Below are 21,799 nucleotides of genomic sequence, written 5' to 3'. Positions count from 1 at the left end.
GCGGGAGCGAGCCTCGGGCGGCGCGCGTGCGCCGCCCACAAGGCGAGGAGTCCAGCGACATAGGTCTACGTCGCTGGACGGGAACTAACCACTTTGCCACAGTAGAGCTCGAGTGAGCGGTCGCCAAGTGGTTAAAAAAATATCTACTTCCAGCCTAGACAGGAAGTGACATCCTGCCATCGCTCCGGTCCTCTAAGGCCATAGAGGTTATCAAAGAGTATTCTATCTTTGATCACCTATGGGAGCAACCGGCCACACCTTCGGATCATTTTCGCGGCCGAACCGGCGGAGATGGTAAGCCCGAGAAACACCAGCAAGCAGCAGGAGGTGGGGTGAGCCGCTAGTAACGGTTTAATGAAAAAGCCAGCCGTCGGCTGAAAAAAAATGATATGGGATTATGGCTGATAACTTCAGCCATAATCCCGGTAAACCACTTGCAAACCGCAACGTATATATACTTATTGTGGTCGGCAAGTGGTTACGCTCCAGAGCTCAGTGAAACGCGTTGGGAAGGAGCATAGCCTGGCTGGACCCTGGACTGAGGCTATCATACACCTCCTCACAGGGTTTTGCTGTGATATGCGACTTTTAGGACTTCCTTTTCCCTATTGGATACCTGTATTGATATCACTCGTGCTTCAACTTGGATTGCTTTTGAAATTGCTGCTGCTATTGTAATCATCACACACTAAAGCCAACTAAACTTTATTTAAAACATAACTTGTGCGGCGTAACTCGCTAGCAGCAAACTAGAAGGCTTAAAAATCTGCATAACTCACAATCTATTGGCTAAACCCTTCGTTATACGAGTCGTTGAGCCGGAGGTCTCCAAACGATGGCCCTCCAGTTGTTCAGGATCTACAATTCCCCATCATGCCTATTCATGTCTGTGAATGTCAGAGTTTTACAAAGCCTCCTTGGACAGTGCCTCGTTGGACAGTGCCTCGTTGGACAGTGCCCCGTTGGACAGTGCCCCGTTGGACATGGAGTTCCGCAACAGCTGGAGGGCCGTAGTTTGGAGATCCCTGTCGTAGAGTTTCAACACAAACAGACTCGTATTCCCATGATCCTTTATTACTCTCAAGCTGCTAGGGATGTGCCTGATACAGGCCAATAAGGTAGTATATACTGTAGTGTACAGCTATTGAAAAAAAATGGACATCTCACAATTTTCAGTTGCAGAAGTAATAAAAAAAAAAACACCCACATGTCTATTTCCCTCACTGATGACTTATCTGTCATCACATACAGAAAGTGGAGATGGCTCCTGGGTGTTATCCACTGATATGGGTTTCACTTTTGCCAGTTCAGATGACAGGAAACTCAACACTGTGCATCAGACGTTCGTCATCTTCCAAGTACGTGACTCGGTCAAGAAGAGGAAAAGTCCACTTCAATGCTTCTGAAGGACGTGTTTTTTCTGATGGGTAACCAGATGTACCCTCTGCGTAAACCGTTTCCCACAGTCAGAACATGAAAAAGGCTTTTCTCCGGTGTGCGTTCTGTGATGTCTGACCAGATCGGGTTTATTTACAAAGCTTTTCCCGCATTTGGTACACGAAAAAGGTCTCTCTCCCGTATGAATTCTTCGATGCGATATGAACCTTGAATTGTGCAGGAAGGTTTTCCCACACTCCAAACACGTATACGGCATCTCCCGTTTGTGGGTTTTCTCGTGTTGGCGGAGAACGGACTTGTCGGAGAAGCATTTTTTGCATAGAGGACACATGTGAGGACCTTTGCCCTTCTCAGGACACCGGACGGACTCACCGTCTCTACCGTCCGTAGGAAGAGGGAGGGGATAGGAGTGATCAGAAAAGCTCCTAAGTGTAGGGGGTTCTGGTGAGAAAGGTGTACTGCCCCATAAAGGATTGCTACTTGTGATGACAGGATATTCATCAGAAGAAACATCGGTGGTACCTTCATCTGTTTCACCTTCTGGCAGGGTAAAGGAATAAGTCTCCATTTTGTATGTTCCATCTATAAAAAAAAAAAACGGGCGGGGAAATCAATAAATAGTAATTGACAGAAAGATTTGTTAGAAAAGCACTGGAATCTTTCAATTTGGAAATCCGAGCATAGACATATTTTTAAAAATCTTCAGCCATTTCAAGCCTATTACCAACTTATGGGGCACAACTCCATGATGACCAATCTCAGGCGGCTCATCATCACTGTCCACCAACCTAAATGGGTGCATTTCCACAACCACCAATCTCAGAGGGCTCATCTTCACTGGCCACCCACCAACCTAAAGGGGCGCATCTCCATGACCACCAACCTAAAGGGGGCTCATCTTCACTGACCATCAACCTAAAAGGGCGCATCTCCATGATGACCAATCTCAGGGGGCTCATCTTCTCTGACCACCAACCTAAATGGGTGCTCATCTTCACTGGCCACCCACCAACCTAAAGGGGTGCATCTCCATGACCACCAACCTAAAGGGGGCTCATCTTCACTGACCACCAACCTAAATGGGTGCATTTCCACAACCACCAATCTCAGAGTGCTCATCTTCACTGGCCACCCACCAATCTAAAGGGGTGCGCATCTCCATGACGACCAATCTCAGGGGGCTCATCTTTACTGACCATCAACCTAAAAGGGCGCATCTCCATGATGACCAATCTCAGGGGGCTTATCTTCTCTGACCACCAACCTAAATGGGTGCTCATCTTCACTGGCCACCCACCAACCTAAAGGGGTGCATCTCCATGACCACCAACCTAAAGGGGGCTCATCTTCACTGACCACCAACCTAAATGGTGGTTCTGAAGATGCACCCATTTACTGTAGGTAGGTAGTCATAGGGATGCCCCCCTTTAACCGGTTGCCGACCGCCTCAAGTACATATACTTGTGGCGGTCAGCCCCGGCCAGCCAAAGTGACGTATGGGTACGTCACTAGCCTGTAAGCCAATAGGGGGCGAGCGCACGCCCCCGGAGGCACGCTCCCGCCCCGGCTCGTTCACGGACACCTCCGTGCGTGTGACCGGTGGACCCGATGTCCGCCAGTCACTCGCGATCGTCCGCTGTGAAGGGAGAAAGGCAGGCGGCTAATGTAAACAAAGCCGCCTGTCATTCTTCCCTGTGTAACAGCACAGATCATACGGTCCTGCTATGTAGGACCGTTGATCTGTGCTGTTACATGTAAAGCCACATCCCTGCACAGTTAGAAGCACGCCCCTAGGGACACACTTAACCCCTCCTTCCCCAATAAAGTTAACCCCTTTCCTGCCAGTGTCATTTTTACAGTAACAGTGCATATGTATAGCACTGATTACTGTAGTAATGTCACTGGTCCCCCCAAAAGTGTCAAAAATGTCAGTCAAGGGTCCGATCTGTCCGCCGCAATGTCGCAGTCCCGCAAAAAGAAAAAAAAAAAAAAATCACGGATCGCCGCCATTACTCGTTAAAAAACAACAAAAATGACAAAAATCTTTCCCTTAGTTAGTAAACGCAATAACTTTTGCTCAAACCAATCAAAATACGCTTATTGTGATTTTTTTTACCAAACATATGTAGCAGAAAACAAATTGGCCTAAAATGTTAAAAAAATTTAGATTTTTACATTTTTTTTGGGGAATTTCATATAAAAAAAAGTGAAAAATATTGTTATTTTTGCAAAATTGAAGCTCTTTTTTTGTTTATAGCGCAAAAAGTAAACATCGCACAGGTGATCAAATACCACCAAAAGAAAGCTCTGTTTGTGGGAAAAAAAGGACGTCAAATTCGTTTAGGTACGGCGTCGCACGACCGCGCAATTGTCCGTTAAAGTCACGCAGTGCCGAATCGCAAAAAAGGGCCTGGTCAGGAAGGGGGTAAAACCTTTCGGGGCTTAAGTGGTTAAGTTGTTGGTCAGTGAAGATGAGCCCCCTAAGATTGGTCGTCATGGAGATGCACCCCTTTAGGCTGGTGGGTGCTAAGTGAAGATGAGCCCTCTGAGATTGGGTGCATCTCTACAACCACTACTCTCAGGAGGATCATCTTCACTAACCACCCACCTAAAGGGGCGCATCTCCATGACAACAAACCTAAAGGGGTGCATAACCCCATAGCCACCAATCTCAAGAGGGTCATCTTCATTATCCACCAACCTAAAGTGGTACATCTCTATGATCACCAATCTCAGAGGGTTCATCTTCACTGACTACCCACCTAAAAGGGAGTATCTCCATGACCACAAACCTAAAGGGTGCATCTCCATGACCACCAGTTTCAGGGGGTGCATCTCCACTAACCACCAACCTAAAAGTTCACATCTCCATGACCACCACCCTCAAGGAGCACATCTCCACTGACCACCTACCTAAAATGGCGTATGTCCATGACCACCACCCTTAGGAGGCTCATCTTAACTGACCACCAACCTAAAGGGGCACATTTCCATAACCACCAACCTAAAGGGGCACATTTCCATAACCACCAACCTAAAAGGGGCACATTTCCATAACCACCAACCTAAAGAAGCATATCTACATGACCACTCACCTAACGGGGTGCGCACCTCCACTGATCACTCTGCACAATGCATACCTCAGACACTTGTTCTCTTAACTGCTGCACATTACATTCTCCTGACCAAAATGTGCATTGCCCTACTAGTCGCTGAGTTTTAGTTAGTCTTTATCCATTTGAAAGCATTTATAGTAAATGTGTAGACAAAGATAGGAAATTGAAACCTTTCATGAGGTTTGGGTCTGTGAGGCTCAAATGACGCAGTGACTAAAGGAGAATTTGTGACTCTTCTTTCGTATTCGGTGCTTTTTTCCTACCTGTGCCGATCTCCATTGGAATCTCCTCCTCTTTAATCCTTATTTGTATTTCTTCCTTCTCCTCCTCAACTTTAATCCTCACTTGTATTTCTTCTTCCTCCTCTTCAACTTTGATGTTTCTCGGAGTCTCTCTGATGTCTACGGGGTCTGTGAATAAAGATGAGAGTGAAGCCCCCTGTACTGAGATGTATGAGAGACCCCAGAGAGTGTGTGTGGTAACCCCCAGCTCAGATAATCCCCCACTCAGTAGAAACCCCCAGCTCTGGTTGTCCCACACTCAGTAGAAACCCCCAGCTCTGGTTGTCCCACACTCAGTAGAAACCCCCCAGCTCTGGTTGTCCCACACTCAGTAGAAACCCCCCAGCTCTGGTTGTCCCACACTCAGTAGAAACCCCCCAGCTCTGGTGATCCCACACTCAATAGAAACCCCCCAGCTCTGGTGATCCCACACTCAATAGAAACCTCCCAGCTCTGGTTGTCCCACACTCAGTAGAAACCCCCCAGCTCTGGTTGTCCCACACTCAGTAGAAACCCCCCAGCTCTGGTTGTCCCACACTCAGTAGAAACCCCCCAGCTCTGGTTGTCCCACACTCAGTAGAAACCCCCCAGCTCTGGTTGTCCCACACTCAGTAGAAACCCCCCAGCTCTGGTTGTCCCACACTCAGTAGAAACCCCCTAGCTCTGGTTGTCCCACACTCAGTAGATAACCCCCAAGCTCTGGTTGTCCCACACTCAGTAGATAACCGCCAGCTCTACCAATCCCACACTCAGTAGATAACCGCCAGCTCTACCAATCCCACACTCAGTAGATAACCCCCAGCTCTGCCAATCCCACACTCAGTAGATAACCCCCAGCTCTGCCAATCCCACACTCAGTAGATAACCCCCAGCTCTGCCAATCCCACACTCAGTAGATAACCGCCAGCTTTGCCGATCCCACACTCAGTAGATAACCCCCAGCCGTGCTGATTCCACACTCAGTAGATAACCCCCTGACAAGGGGGGGGGGGGGGGCAAGATTGTTTTAGTGACTGAACATGGAGACCCTGGGATGCTTCTCTGGATTTAGTGTTCATTCCTCACCTGTGCTGATCTCAATAGGAACTTCCTCCTCTTTAATCCTCACATGTCCATCTTCCTCTGCCTCAGGTTTGATGTCATTTTCTGTAACGTTGGTGTCTTTAAGGTCTGTGAATAGAGAAGAGAGTGAACCCCTCAAAACTGAGATGTACGGACGCTGGTAATGCGCAGTTAAACGGCATGGAGAGGAGAGCCAGAGTCCAATACAGTGTCCATATTGCGACATATATCCAATTCTAAGACCTCATAGGCACTGGAGGTTTTAATTGCTGGTCCTACAGGCATCTGGCATTTTTATTTTCCAAACATCCCTCCATGTTAGCCAATGTGTCCATGCACACAAAGGTGTTTAGCGTGAGAAAGAAAACCACTGCCAGCACATCTAGGAGTAGCAGTGTTTTGGCAGAAAAAATGCTTGATGCGCCTAAAGTGTGTAAATCTAGGCGCTCATTTCAATGTGCAGAATAAATGATTATTCTGGCCAATGAAATAAAAATGTAATGCCCAAGCATTTGACGTGCCTAAAACGTGTTACACCCTTTTTTTTCTGCCAAGATGCCGCTGCCAGGAAGAATGGTGTCTAGGGGAGATGGCCAAAGCGTTCAATGTGCATGAGGCCCAAAGTTCCCTGCCACTATTGTAGAGCTCTGTAAGACATCTTCCAAACCCAACTGGGTTTTCGCTTGTCCTTTCCAATATTTCACAGCTGCTTGTCAACTGTCCTCTTCAGTAGTCATCTGAAACTATCATACATCCTTCATTGCTGACCGCCAATCAGATGGCTGGAGGATGCAAACCGGGAAGCAGGACGGCCGAACATGTCTGCCGTGTTACCGGTGAGCGGGCGGCACTGGGGGCTTCGTTCTAAGGTAAGGATTTCATAATGAGCTAGTATGCGATGCCTTTGTATTTCAGGGGTTTTTTTTCCTGAGGTTTACAACCACTTTAAGGTATTGATGTTGGCAGGGCCGGCCCTACCACGGGTCCCACTGGGTCCATTGGACCCAGGCGGCACTCGGAGAGGGGCGGCAAATTGACTCCCAAGATTTTTTTTCTAGAATTTTTTTGTCATCAGTTTGTGGCACGTTACGGGCGGCATTTGCCCGTCTCGTACTGCCGCCTGTACTGCAAACTGATGAGTATGAGGAGGCGGAGTGTCTCCTCCGGGGAACGTACCTCACATGATCGTGGTGTGCGCAATGACGTCAGACATCAGCGCACGCCATCTCGCGCAGGGCAGGCTCGATCTTCTAGGGCAGTGGCCGCGGCAGAGACAGGAGGACTGAGGACAGACAGTGGGTGTTTGGTAAACGGGTCCGGTGGTGAGTTATAGAAGATAACAATATATATATATATATATAATATTTTCTACATTTTATATTTATATAAAATAATGGATGTGGGGGCCTTTTGGTGGGCGTATTTTTTTTTTTTTTTTGGACCTAGGCAGCACAATCTCTTGGGCCAGCCCTGGATGAGGTGTAAATGGTCTGGATCCTGGGCAGGGGACTCTGCTGATCCCACACTGAGTAGTAACCCCCAGCTCTGCTGATCCCACACTGAGTAGTAACCCCCAGCTCTGCTGATCCCACACTGAGTAGTAACCCCCAGCTCTGCTGAACCCCTGGTTTTCTAAACCTCCTGGTCACGTCTCTTGGCTGGTAACACACAATGACATGATGTGAGGAGGAGAGCCGGAGTCTAATAGAGACTGATGTCTCCTGACTCCCCCACTGGGCACATACTGTCCCCCCATTACTGTCTACTGACAGAGGAGGAGGGAGGAGAAGAGATTGTTGCAGTGACTGAACAAGGAGAATCTGGGACTCTTCTCTGGATTTACTGTTTATTACTCACCTGTGCTGATCTCTGAAGAAATTTCCTCCTCCCTACACGGCTCCCCGCAGATAACATACGACTCGTCCGGTTCCTCTTTTACTTCAACTTTTATAATTACCAGATTTTCACCCTAGATGAAATAAAAGGCTTAAACATCACACCAGATCATCAAGCATTAAAAATAGAACAGCATGCCTTTATCAAAACTAGTTTAGTAGAGCAGTGGTCGCCAACCTTTTGGACATCACGGACCACTAAAAACGTACAATTATGAATCCCGTGGACCACTAACATGAATTTTTCATGCCTTATACACACAATGCTCTGACACTGCCCCTCCACTTGGATCACACTGCTGCCTTATACAGACTCATCATTGGATCTCGACTCCTTATCTAGCCAGGTGCTCGAGATCTGTGCTCCCTCCCACAGTCAGTGCTGCCATTGGAAGTCCTCAATTTCTTCACCTCTGCTCTCTGCACTACTCCTGGCACCTCCCTCTGAGTTTACAGGAGCCAGAACTATAGAGGAGGCATCGGGTATCAATACATGCTGACAGTATTGACTGTCAGCATGCATTGAGAACAACACTGCAAACAACATTGGGTGGTATACAACCGCCACAATGTTGATTAGTGGTAGAACCTCTGGGGACCACCAACATTTTGTTGTCTGGTTTGCGGTCGCTGGTTAAGATCATATTTAGCTCGTTCATTGCAACATTTGGGAAGACCTTCAGTCCCATCTACCTGGTAATCGGAAATCTTGTGATGTTCCACTGTAGAATACAGAGGACGGGGACATCTCTCTGGGGGATTTCTGTTACTGGATCCATCTGTAGGAAACACACACACTGACTGAATACATTGTTTCTATGTCTTTATATCAGAGGATGTGAGTATCTAGGGGGATCCTCAATACAAGAAATTAATGTCTCCTGTTACCCGGTGATGTGAGGGGCGGCCGCTTCTCCATTTTGATGCCCTTGTCCATATCCTTGTGTTCTTCTACATTTTTGTTCTCCTCCATGGAGAAAGAGAGAGTGACATCCTGACACCATATAGGAACCTGACACATAATGATATAGTTACGATCCAGACACATCCCTTGACTGGACATTGTCCCCAAATTCCTGGCAACGCTCACCTCTCCCGTTAGCAGCTGGCTGATCTTGTTGGTGACTTCTAATATTTTGTTGTAGCTTTTCTCAGGCGTCAGGGCGAGAGGTGAAGGCTCCACAATGGGTTCCTCCTGGCTTCTGCTCCACACTCCTGACGTATGGGGAGAAGCGCTGGGTGTCACATGATCACCAGATGTCTTCTTCACCACTGCACATTCCTATGTATCCAAAAACAAATATGCCCAAGTTTTTCTATCGGTAAAAAAATAATATCCATCTACTAATAATTCTTTATGAGCCTCTTCATTTTAAATGTTAAAAATACTAATCTCTTGAGCAAACCCCTAGAGTTCTTCACCTCTCTTGTGAGATGTGCATTTTATGTCATGTGACCTCCCAGAATCCTCCTCACCTCTCCGGTCAGCTCTGTGTTTTATTAATAGAGATAAGAATGATGTCATGTGACCTCCCAGAATCCTCCTCACCTCTCCCGTCAGGTCTGTGTTTTATTAATAGAGATAAGAGTGATGTCATGTGACCTCCCAGAATCCTCCTCACCTCTCCCGTCAGGTCTGTGTTTTATTAATAGAGATCAGAGGGATGTCATGTGACCTCCCAGAATCCTCCTCACCTCTCCGGTCAGGTCTGTGTTTTATTAATAGAGATAAGAATGATGTCATGTGACCTCCCAGAATCCTCCTCACCTCTCCGGTCAGGTCTGTGTTTTATTAATAGAGATAAGAATGATGTCATGTGACCTCCCAGAATCCTCACCTCTCTGGTCAGGTCTGTGTTTTTTAAGAGATAAGAGTAATGTCATGTGACCTCCCAGAATCCTCCTCACCCCTCCAGTCAGGTCTGTGTTTTATTAATAGAGATCAGAGGGATGTCATGTGACCTCCCAGAATCCTCCTCACCCCTCCGGTCAGCTCTGTGTTTTATTAATAGAGATCAGAGCGATGTCATGTGACCTCCCAGAATCCTCCTCACCTCTCCCGTCAGGTCTGTGTTTTATTAATAGAGATAAGAGTGATGTCATGTGACCTCCCAGAATCCTCCTCACCTCTCCGGTCAGGTCTGTGTTTTATTAATAGAGATAAGAATGATGTCATGTGACCTCCCAGAATCCTCCTCACCTCTCCGGTCAGGTCTGTGTTTTATTAATAGAGATAAGAATGATGTCATGTGACCTCCCAGAATCCTCCTCACCTCTCCCTTCAGGTCTGTGTTTTATTAATAGAGATAAGAGTGATGTCATGTGACCTCCCAGAATCCTCCTCACCTCTCCGGTCAGGTCTGTGTTTTATTAATAGAGATAAGAGGGATGTCATGTGACCTCCCAGAATCCTCCTCACCTCTCCGGTCAGCTCTGTGTTTTATTAATAGAGATAAGAATGATGTCATGTGACCTCCCAGAATCCTCCTCACCTCTCCGGTCAGGTCTGTGTTTTATTAATAGAGATAAGAATGATGTCATGTGACCTCCCAGAATCCTCCTCACCTCTCCGGTCAGGTCTGTGTTTTATTAATAGAGATAAGAATGATGTCATGTGACCTCCCAGAATCCTCCTCACCTCTCCGGTCAGCTATGTGTTTTATTAATAGAGATAAGAGTGATGTCATGTGACCTCCCAGAATCCTCCTCACCTCTCCGGTCAGCAGATTGATGATCTCCAGGGTGAGCTGTAGTATCCTGTCAGTCAACTTCTTCCTTATTTCGTCTATCTTGGTAGGATCAGTAACGACGTTCGAAAGTGCGTTACACTGAAAAGACTTAAGAAGTGATAACAAAAAAGGTAAGAAGGTGTAAACCTATCTGATTGAAGGACATCAGACTAACCTCTAAACTGAAGACCAGCTATCACTAGATGCTGATCAAGAAGACCCATGACTAATCAGATCATTGTTGAATTGTGCCCTGGGAATCCAGAAAACCAAGAAAAGCCTACAGTATACAAATCTAGACATTTAAATTGGTTGTAAACTCTTACTACTTGTGGCTGCAGCACTTGCTCTCCCTTCTTCCTGGTCTTACAGGAGACACTGAGGGCAGCAGAAACCATAGGCTGTCAGGCAAACTCCTGTGGTGTGGAGGGGGTGAGGGTGTTGCTTACCGGTGCTGTGTGTCCTATCTTAGGAGTGCATCCACACGGGTACCACCTTAGCACTGCACTTACTGAGGGGGCCCCCAGAAAAAGGGGGAGGAGACAGGTAAGGGACCGCTCTGTGCAATATCATTACATGGAGAAGCAAAAACAAAAAACACATAATTTTAACCTGTATTTACCGACCAGCATTGGTACTGAGGGGCCACATATTTGCATGCATTAGCGCCAATAGAGTTGTGCCGCGAGCACATGCCCAGCCAATCACGGCAGTCACATGGTCACAAGCCCCGCCCCCTGGAATGCCAAACCCCTAAAGGGTCAGCAGGAGCCGGCGCCAAGGGATTGAGAATGTTGACATTAAAGGCTGGAACACACGTGACAAATATCGGCCATTCAACAGAAACCGGCCAACGTTCGGCCTGTATGTACAGCAGCCCGTCCGACAAAAGCCGGTTTAACGACTGGCTTTTGTCTAAGGAGCATGCTGGAAAAGCAGCATCCAGTCAGTGCTCACAACCAATGGCTGATCAGAGTGCTCTGTTTGGGGGACACCTGTCAGAACACCATAGCGCAGCGGGGGTTGGATTGCCGCACTAACATTACATTAGTTAGAATGGCGACCTCTTATATTTTTTTCCCCCATTCAGCTCACTGGGTTGAACGAAAGGAAAACTTCCTATGTGTACCTAGCTTAAAGTGGTTGTAATCCTCAGACATGAAATATGAACAAAGCATATCCATCTATAGTGTGTACTTGTCTCAATCCAGAGCTCTAAGTGTAATTTCTCTCTGCTGCTTCTTTCCTCTGCTATCAGCATAAGTCACTTCTCCAAGTTTTCCTGACACAAAGAGAAAAATGGTGACAGGGGAGGGACTTCCAGCTGATTGAGAGCCTCAGCTCTGTTCCTATGAGCTGTGTGAAGGGCGGTTTGCCCCTTCCCTCTGATCAGCTCTCAGAACTCTCCCGAGTTCTGCAGAGCGCAACTTTAGCTCTCCACCTCTTTTTCTGAACTCTCCACCAAGCTGTAAATTCAGCACTTTGAAGAAATGTGGAGAGAATACTGCAGATAAAACAGATACAACTTATGTAGGAGGATTGGTTTCATCTCTGTGTATCACCTGAGGCCAGTCACCTCACTGGATATATGTGAGGGTTTACAACCACCCCACATACATTTAGGCTCCATGTACACGGGACGTTAGAAAAAACGTCCTGCAAAGCTATTTCTGACGCCGGGAAAAAGCAGCTGTTAAACGTGCTTTCAGTAGCTTTTTCCATTTGCGTTATTGCACGTTTGGCCACGTTGCTTTTAGCAGCGTTTTTCTGCCTCCATTCAAAATCAATGGTTCCCTATGGGAGCCTATTGATTTGAATGGAAGGCGCACCGCAAGTCAGATCAGGATGATCCGACTTGCGGCGCGACCTGCACTGTGAGAATCTTGAGGGGGAACTCCACCCAAAAATGGGAAAAAAAATTGCGTGGGGTTCCCCCCCAGGTTCCAAACCAGGCCCTTCGGGTCTGGCATGGAATTTGAGGGTCCCCCCCAAAATCCATACCAGACCCTTATCCGAGCATGCAGCCCGGAAGGCCAGGAAAGGGGAGGGGACGAGCGAGCGGCCCCACCCCCCCTGGACCACACCAGGCCACATGCCCTCAACATGGGGGGGTGTTGGTGCTTTGGGGCAGGGGGAGCTCTGCACCCCCCACCTCAAAGCACCCTGCCCCCATGTTGATGAGGACAAGGGCCTCATCCCCACAACCCTGGCCGGTGGTTGTGGGGGTCTGCGGGCAGGGGGCTGATCGGAATCTGGAAGCCCCCTTTAACAAGGGGGCCCCCCAGATCCCGGACCCCCTCCCTGTGTGAATGGGTATTGGGGTACACTGTACCCCTACCCATTCACCCCATAAAAGATAGTGTATGTAAATAATGACAGGAGACGTTTTGGAAAGTTTATTAAAAATCTTCATCCGGCTCTTCGGGGTCTTCTCCTCTCCGGGGGTCTTCTGCTCTTTTGCTGTCCGCCCTTCTGCTGTCCTCTCTTCTTGTCTTCTCCTCTCCGGGGGTCTTCTGCTGTCTTCTCTCCGTGGGGTCTTCTGCTCTTTTGCTGTCCGCCCTTCTGCTGTCCTCTCCTCTCCTCTCCGGGGGTCTTCTGCTGTCTTCTCTCCGTGGGGTCTTCTGCTCTTTTGCTGTCCGCCCTTCTGATGTCCTCTCTTCTTGTCTTCTCCTCTCCGGTCTTCTGCTCTTGTGCTGTCGGCTGTCGGCTCTCCTTCTTCCTCCGGTCCTCCTCCGACGACGTCTCCAGCGATTATGCCGGCCTCTGGTCTCTGCAGCTTATTATATAGCCATTAGGGGCGTGGCCGCCAGATGACGTCATCGGGAGACCACGCCCCTTGTGTCACATGTGACGTCACATGTGACACAAGGGGCGTGGTCTCCCGATGACGTCATCTGGCGGCCACGCCCCTAATGGCTATATAATAAGCTGCAGAGACCAGAGGCCGGCATAATCGCTGGAGACGTCGTCGGAGGAGGACCGGAGGAAGAAGGAGAGCCGACAGCCGACAGCACAAGAGCAGAAGACCGGAGAGGAGAAGACAAGAAGAGAGGACATCAGAAGGGCGGACAGCAAAAGAGCAGAAGACCCCACGGAGAGAAGACAGCAGAAGACCCCCGGAGAGGAGAGGAGAGGACAGCAGAAGGGCGGACAGCAAAAGAGCAGAAGACCCCACGGAGAGAAGACAGCAGAAGACCCCCGGAGAGGAGAAGACAAGAAGAGAGGACAGCAGAAGGGCAGACAGCAAAAGAGCAGAAGACCCCCGGAGAGGAGAAGACCCCGAAGAGCCGGATGAAGATTTTTAATAAACTTTCCAAAACGTCTCCTGTCATTATTTACATACACTATCTTTTATGGGGTGAATGGGTAGGGGTACAGTGTACCCCAATACCCATTCACACAGGGAGGGGGTCCGGGATCTGGGGGGCCCCCTTGTTAAAGGGGGCTTCCAGATTCCGATCAGCCCCCTGCCCGCAGACCCCCACAACCACCGGCCAGGGTTGTGGGGATGAGGCCCTTGTCCTCATCAACATGGGGGCAGGGTGCTTTGAGGTGGGGGGTGCAGAGCTCCCCCTGCCCCAAAGCACCAACACCCCCCCATGTTGAGGGCATGTGGCCTGGTGTGGTCCAGGGGGGGTGGGGCCGCTCGCTCGTCCCCTCCCCTTTCCTGGCCTGCCGGGCTGCATGCTCGGATAAGGGTCTGGTATGGATTTTGGGGGGGACCCCACGCCGTTTTTTCGGCGTGGGGCTACCCTCAAATTCCATGCCGGACCCGAAGGGCCTGGGGGGGAACCCCACGCAGTTTTTTTCCCATTTTTGGCGTGGAGTTCCCCCTCAAGATTCTCACAGTGCAGGTCGCGCCGCAAGTCGGATCCGACTTGCGGTGCGACTTCCATTCAAATCAATAGGCTCCCATAGGGAACCATTGATTTTGAATGGAAGAAAAAAAACGTATAACGTGGCTGAACGTAGGTTCATCACGTTTAGTCACGTTCGGCCGCGTTTCTGCATTTGAAACGTCGGGAAACACACGTTCGAACGCAATATAATTGCGTTCTAAAAAAAGTCCCTGAACGCAACTGCCTGCAAATGACTGTAAACTACCATGTGTACATGGACAGATAAGATAACATGGAGCTGCGTTCAGGGACTTCTGAAAAAAACGCCCAACTGCTCCTAAACGTCCATTTCCAGCGTCCCGTGTACATGGAGCCTTACTGTGGAGCGGAGGCTACTCTGCACAGAATCACGTACAGATACATGATTCTGCACTTCAGTGTCTGGGGTGTGCACGTGCGCCGCCGGCGACCCGCTCCCGCTGAGATTGGACACAGCGGGAGCCAGTGGGTCAATGTCCGCCAGGACACGCCGATCGTTCTAGAGAGAGGCAGATCGCCATTGTGTTAATAGGAAAGATTGAGATCCTGTGTTTCTGCTAAGCAGGAACACGGATCTCTGCCTTCCTCCAGTTAAAGCACCTCCTCCACACAGTTAGCAAGTTAATTTAATTGCATTAAATTTAAATTGTTAAACAATTTGGACATTTTCACTTCAGTGTATACTCCCTTTTGTTGCCAGCAGTTTAGACATTAATGGCGGTGTGTTGAGTTATTTTGAGGGGACAGCAAATTTACACTGTTATACAAGCTGTACACTCACTACTTTACATTGTAGCAAAGTGTCATTTCTTCAGTGTTGTCACATGAAAAGATAGAATAAAATATTTACAAAAATGTGAGGGGTGTACTCACTTTTGTCAGATACTGTTTATTTATATATATATATATATATATATATATATATATATATATATATATATATATATATATACATACATACATACATACACACACACACACACACACACACACACACACACACACACACACACACACTATTTTGTCAAAAGTATTGGGACACCTGCCTTAAAGAGGAAGTAAACCCTCCTCTGACACTTCTACCTATAGGTAAGCCTATGATAAGGCTTACCTATAGGTACTGTAAATATCTCCTAAACATGTACCGTTTAGGAGATATTTACCTTACATGCAGCCAGTGACGTCACTGGCACATGCGCTCTGAAGGAACGGCCGCTCGTGGCGTTCCTTCAGAGCTCCGTGCCGTGACTGCCGGCTCCCGCATGCGGGAGTGACGTCACCGCGGCTCCGGCCAATCAGATGGCCGGATGCCGCGATCCCGAAAGACGGGCGACTGGACAGGTCGCCCGTCATACAGGTAAGCGGACGGCACGGCGGGGGCTCGTTCTAAGGCAAGTATTTCATAATGAGCTAGTATGCGATGCATACTATCTCATTATGAGTTTCTCTTGCAGGTTGCAAAAAGAAAAATACAATTTTTGGGGGTTTACAACCTCTTTAACACGTACATGAACTTTAATGGCATCCCAGGTCCCAGGTTTAGTCCTTAGGGTTCAATATTGAGTTGGCCCACCCTTTGCAGCTATAACAGATTCAGCTCTTCTGGGAAGGCTGTCCATAAGGTTTAGGAGTTGTCTATGGGAATGTTTGACCCTTCTTCTAGAAACGCATTTGTGAGGTCAGGCACTGAAGTTGGGAGAGAAGACCTCGCTCTAATTCATCCCAAAGGTGTTCTATCAGGTTAAGGTCAGGACTTTGTGCAGGGCAGTCAAGTTCCTCCACCCTAAACTCGCTTGTGTACAGGCAGGTGTCCCAATACTTTTGACAAAATAGTGTATATCGCTCTCTCGCTTTAGGGGTTAGTCAACCTTAAAGAGGTATTTTATTTACAGGTAGAGCCTGGTGGTTTCCGAAACGTCTGCGATGCTCCAGCAGTGAGATCTCCCACCTGGTGGTTTCATCTTCTCCCGATACATTCTCTAGAACAGTGGTCCTCAACCCTGGCCCTCAGGACCCACTAACAGGCCAGATTTGCAAGATAACTGAAATACATCCCAGGTGATATCATTGGCTGCTCAGTGATTGCAGTACTCTAGTTTGCATTTCCCCAAGGTAATACCTCAAATCTGGCCTGTTAGTGGGCCCTGTAGGCCAGGGTTGAGGACCACTGCTCTATAATATTGCAAAAATATTTAATAAAAAGAGTCCAGGAGAGATGGTAGGGAAGACCCAGGAAATGAGTCCAAAAATATCTCCAATAGGGCTGGGCGATAAAACGATACCGATAGGTATCGCGATAGTCCCGTGCTCGATAGCAATAGGAAAACTTGAACGATAAATCGAAAAGTCCGCTTCGACGGGTTTAAACTTTTAAAAATGGCGCCGCCCGGCGCCAACACGTCATTGCGCACGCGCCGCCGCCGCTCGGGAGAGGCCGGGAATAGCCGAAATTACACGAGCGGAGGTGGCGCGTGCGCAATGACGTATCGGTGCCGGGCGGCGCCATTTTTAAAACGAAGGCGCCTCTGGAACAGGTAAGCTTCACTACCTGCCATTATGCAGGGCTGCGGGCACACTACAAGGGATGCAGTGCTGCGGGCATGGTCCACCTGTACCATGCCCACAGCACTGCATCTCCCGTAGTATGCCCACAACCCCGGATCCTCTTGTACCATGCCAGTCACCCTGCATTCTCCTGCACCATGCCAGTCACCCTGCATTCTCCTGCACCATGCCAGTCACCCTGCATTCTCCTGCACCATGCCAGTCACCCTGCATTCTCCTGCACCATGCCAGTCACCCTGCATTCTCCTGCACCATGCCAGTCACCCTGCATTCTCCTGCACCATGCCAGTGCCCTGCATTCTCCTGCACCATGCCAGCAACCCTGCATTCTCACCCTAGGGTCCTTATTTTAAATGGGTAATAAAAAACATCAATATATATCGATATCGACCGATATGAAACACTGATATCGTGATACAGTTTTCAGCCATATCGCCCAGACCTAATCTCCAATAGACAGTACCCAAGAGATAAAAAAACAACAGCGGGTAGTTGAACTCTCCGGCATCTACCAGGCCCTGCAATATTCTAGTCCACTTCTGGCTTTATGGTCATCGGAGGACAACATTCCAATTTTTCTGGCAACCCAACAGAATGGATCATATATTGCGGCCCCCCCATTTCTGTTACAGTGATGCATCACTTCCTATGTGTTTTATTATTATTATTATGTGTTAATGAAGATAGTAGAGAAGTGTCGGTTCCTCTTTAGCTCTGTAGGACCCAGATCACAGCAAAATATATGCCGCCCATATTGCTCATTTTCTGCCAGGAGTGACAACCATGTCCACTGACAACTCATACTCAAACCCACGCTGTTGTTGTTTGACATCAGGACCTTTAGGACTCTGTTTATCCCAGCGGGGGAATCGATCCGCCAATCCCCCACTGAGCAGGCGGATGGCAGCTCTGTCTCCGCGCAGTGTGCGGAGACAGAGCAGTCATGTCCCCGCTGTTCTCTATGGGGGAATCGGATGGGAACGGACCACCTGTCTGTTCTCATCCGATCCGAAGGACGGATGGAAAATAGGGTTTCCATCCCTCCAGATTTGACGGACCGGATCCGCTGACATCCGATGCCCCATAGAGCCGCCTTAAAAACTTGACAGGCGGATCTGAGCGGTCCGCTAGCGTGAAAGGGGCCTTACCCTTCCAACCCACTTTCTTCTGCTTCAACCCAATCTCCCTCTGACCCAGAGACCAAGTATTATTATTGTATTCCATGTGTTCTAGAAACTGTACCAATAGTTGGTGTGGGATAATTAGGGCTCGTTTACACTTGCTTTGACTTTTCTATGCATTAAAGAGCCTACCGCTTCAACATGCTTTTTTGATGTTTCTGATGCTTTTTTTTAAAGCTTGGCAAATGCCCCATGTGTGTTGATCTTCTATTTGTTTTAACCACTTAAGCCCCGGAAGATTTTACCCCCTTCCTGACCAGGGCCCATTTTGTGATTCGGCACTGCTTGACTTTAACGGACAATTGCGCGGTCGTGCGACGCTGTACCTAAGCGAATTTGGCGTCCTCTTTTCCCACAAACAGAGCTTTCTTTTGGTGGTATTTGATCACCTGTGCGGTTTTTTGATCATGCGCTATAAACTAAAAAAGAGCAACAATTTTGCAAAAATAACAATATTTTTCACATTTTTCTATATGAAATTCCCAAAAAAAAAAAAAAAAAAAAAAGTAAAAAAAAAAAAAAAAAAATCAAAATATTTTAACATTTTAGGCCAATTTTTTTTTTTTACCATATGTTTGGTAAAAAAAAAAAAAGCGTATTTTGATTGGTTTGCGCAAAAGTTATTGCGTTTACTAACAAAGGGAAAGGTTGTCATTTTTTTTTTTAACGCGTAATGGCGGCGATCTGCGATTTTTTTGGGGGGACTGCGACATTGGGGTGGACAGATCGGACCCTTGACTGACATTTTTGGGGTAACCAGTGACATTTCTACAGTAATCAGTGCTATACATATGCACTGTTACTGTAAAAATTACACTGGCAGTGAAGGGGTAAACTTTTTTTGAGAGGGAGGGGTTATGTGTGTCCCTAGGGGCGTGCTTTTAACTGTGATTGGATGTGGCTTGAGGTGTAGGAACAGTGATCAACGGTCCTACATAGTAGAACCATATGATCACCATTCTCACACAGGGGAGAATGACAGGCAGCTTTGTTTACATTAGCCGCCTGCCTTTCTCCCGCTCTAACGGATGATCGGGAGTGACCGGCGGACATCGGGTCCGCCGGGCACACATGCGGGAGAGTCCATGACCGCGCCTCTGGCGGCGTGCGCTCGCTCCCTAGAGCCTCACAGGCTAGCGACGTAGCCCTACGTCGCTTTGCCTGTGAGGGGCTGACCGCTGACGTAAATAGTCGTGCGGCAGTCGGCAAGCAGTTAAAGTGGCCCAGTACAATACCAGTTCAGTAGTACCCCTGTTCAGCAGATCCCCAGCTCATTAGTACACTTGGTTCAGCAGATCCCCAGCTCATTAGTACACTTGGTTCAGCAAATCCCCAGCTCATTAGTACCTGCAGCTTTGCTGATGAGCCACTCAATAGTAACCCGCAGCTCTGCTGATCCCCTACTCAGAAGTAACTCCCAGCTCTGTCCATCTCCTGCTCAATAGTAACCCCCAGCTCTTCTCTTCCTCTGGCATTATGATCCTCCTCTCTCTGGTCCGCACTCACCTCCCGCTATATTGCTCCTATGGTGCTCACCATGTGTGACATTGCTAGTTTCTCCTGCTCTGATCCCCCAACTCTGTTGATCCTCTGCCGCTCAGTCCTCACTCTTCAGTCCTGTTCACCTTCCACTATAGCGTTCCCATCTTGCACAGCACGTGTGCTGTCTGCTGGTCGTTCGACTCCAGTCTAGACCCCACTCACCATCCTGCTGCTCCACACCAAATGTGACGTCTGCACCAGACACTTCCAGAATATATGCAGATGAACCAGAAGTGACTGTTGATGTCTTTCCAGTTCGCTTTTTGGTTTCCCAGCATATCCTGGGGAATCTCATATCCGCAATACCTCCAGAACAAAGCAAAACTAAACGCTGAATAGAAAGCCCTTCAAATGCTGCAGGTGCTGTTAGCGAGCGTTGTCAGACTTCTATGGAGGCTTTGGAGAAGCTTTGAAGCACCAAGAAAGCAACGTGGGGGATCATTTTTTTAAGCAAAGCAAACAATGTGGGAACAGGACTGTAAGGTAGCCATTTTATTTAGAGACAGGGGCTTTGATTGGCATTCAGAGTGCTTTAAAAAAAAGTGTGTGCAATGCCACATTTTGAAGCAAGTTGTCTTCAAACTATGGCCCTCCAGTTGTTCAGGAACTACAATTCCCATCATGCCTAGTCATGTCTGTGAATGTCAGAGTTTTACAATGCCTCATGGGATGTGTAGTTCCCCAACAACTGGAGGGCCGTAGTTTGAGGATCCCTGCCTTACAGCTTGAGGAATAAACAGTATACCTCATTTCACCTTGAAGAACTTGTTTGATATTGGTGCCTACCTTCACAGTGTTGGTGACTTGTTGAGTTTGCGTACTCGCCTCTTTTGTTTTGTGGTACAAGCCCATTTTAGAAAACACATCTTCATACGAAGGAAATGTGTTGGAGGTAGCGCATGAAATGTTACTGGTCGACGGCACGCTGACTGTACTGTAATTATTTCCGGAAGCCGTCAGTATTCCTTTATTGACACAAGGGCGACTCGCACCATCTTTGAGGTTAAAGATGGTGGGCACAGCATCAACCCTCAACAACTTCTTTGAAGCATGTTCAACGTAAGATTGGGGCGTAAAATGATCCGAACATAACCTGAATGAACCGTTTTTCTTGGAATGTAACACTCTTTGGGCAAACTCATCAAGATTTCCAAAGTCTTGTCCTACATGCATCAGCCAGGCTTTGATCCGATCAACGTTGGGAGGGAAGACGTGCAAAATGACTCCTCTCAGGGCGGTGCTTTTGTTCTGCTTGCTGCTACAACCGGCGACAATGCACCTCGGCATGATTGACACCTAAAGACAGGAAAACGTTCATTAGCAAGAGGGGAAAAAAATAAAAAAATTGCACAATAGTGCTTTATCATTATAATCAAATCATTGGTGAGAGCTGACAAGATAACTGGATTTTTGTCTTCCCATAAAATCCTTTTCTCCGAGGTTCACTGATGGACACAGCTTCATTTCTTTTAGACCCTTTCCTTCTCCCGAAGAGAGAGCAGCATAAGCCCAAGTGTCTAGAAGACATGGAGCTGTGTCCGCCAGTGAACGAAAGAGAAAACTGGATTTATGTCTTACCGTAAAATTCTTTTCTCTTTCGTTCACTGAAGGACACAGCTCCAGGTCTTCTAGACCAGTGTTTCCCAACCTGTGTGCCGCGGCACACAGGTGTGCCGTGAGGAATCCCCAGATGTGCCGCGACAAAATGACCCAAATGTGCATTAATCCTAAAGAAATGTTTTCCTTGCAGTAATATTAGCAGACAAACCGTTCTACATTCTGATTGTGGCAGAAGGGACGGCTAAATTCCGTTCCGCTGCCACTTGCGATCCGGAATTTTTTGGTTGGTGTGCCTCGGGATTCTGCCAGATTGTAAAGGGTGCCTTGGTTGAAGAAAGGTTGAAAAACACTGTTCTAGACCCTTGGGCTTATGCTGCTCTCTCTTCAAGAGTAGGAAAGGGTCAGACATGAAGCTGTGTCCATCAGTGAACGAAAGAGAAATTGTCATATTCTGCACAAAATAGGGTACAGATTTGTGTGCATGCAAAGGTCTAGCCCAGGGGGGTCAAACTCAATTTCAACATGGGCCGCATCAGCAGTATGGTTGCCCTAAAGAGCCAGTTGTATCTGGGATTGCGCAACATAGAGTGTG

At 47.9% G+C, this 21,799-nt stretch overlaps 3 protein-coding genes across 3 annotated transcripts in view; all 3 read right to left on the bottom strand.

Moving 5' to 3' along the window:
• Window positions 1-21,799, bottom strand: part of LOC309564368 (uncharacterized protein) — a 770,106-nt gene that overhangs the window by 722,207 nt on the left and 26,100 nt on the right. The gene's annotated exons all lie outside the window — the stretch shown is intronic.
• LOC309562836 (uncharacterized protein) overlaps window positions 1-21,799 on the bottom strand; it is a 141,599-nt gene that overhangs the window by 101,322 nt on the left and 18,478 nt on the right. The window lies entirely within an intron of this gene.
• Window positions 1,307-20,938, bottom strand: LOC309562649 (uncharacterized protein). Its single transcript, XM_082266922.1, has 9 exons — window positions 20,434-20,938; window positions 10,464-10,580; window positions 8,843-9,034; window positions 8,641-8,764; window positions 8,446-8,531; window positions 7,715-7,826; window positions 5,861-5,965; window positions 4,778-4,924; window positions 1,307-1,980 (listed from the first exon to the last, which is right to left on the bottom strand). Exons 1-9 carry the CDS (start codon window positions 20,932-20,934, stop codon window positions 1,394-1,396), a joined length of 1,971 nt encoding a protein of 656 aa, XP_082123048.1. The 5' UTR covers window positions 20,935-20,938; the 3' UTR covers window positions 1,307-1,393.

This window comes from Pelophylax lessonae, assembly GCF_965119305.1.
Source record: "Pelophylax lessonae genome assembly, chromosome: 9".
Classification (NCBI taxonomy): domain Eukaryota; kingdom Metazoa; phylum Chordata; class Amphibia; order Anura; family Ranidae; genus Pelophylax; species Pelophylax lessonae.
Note: the sequence above shows the minus strand (reverse complement) of the source record. Positions and strands in the feature narration are given on the sequence as shown.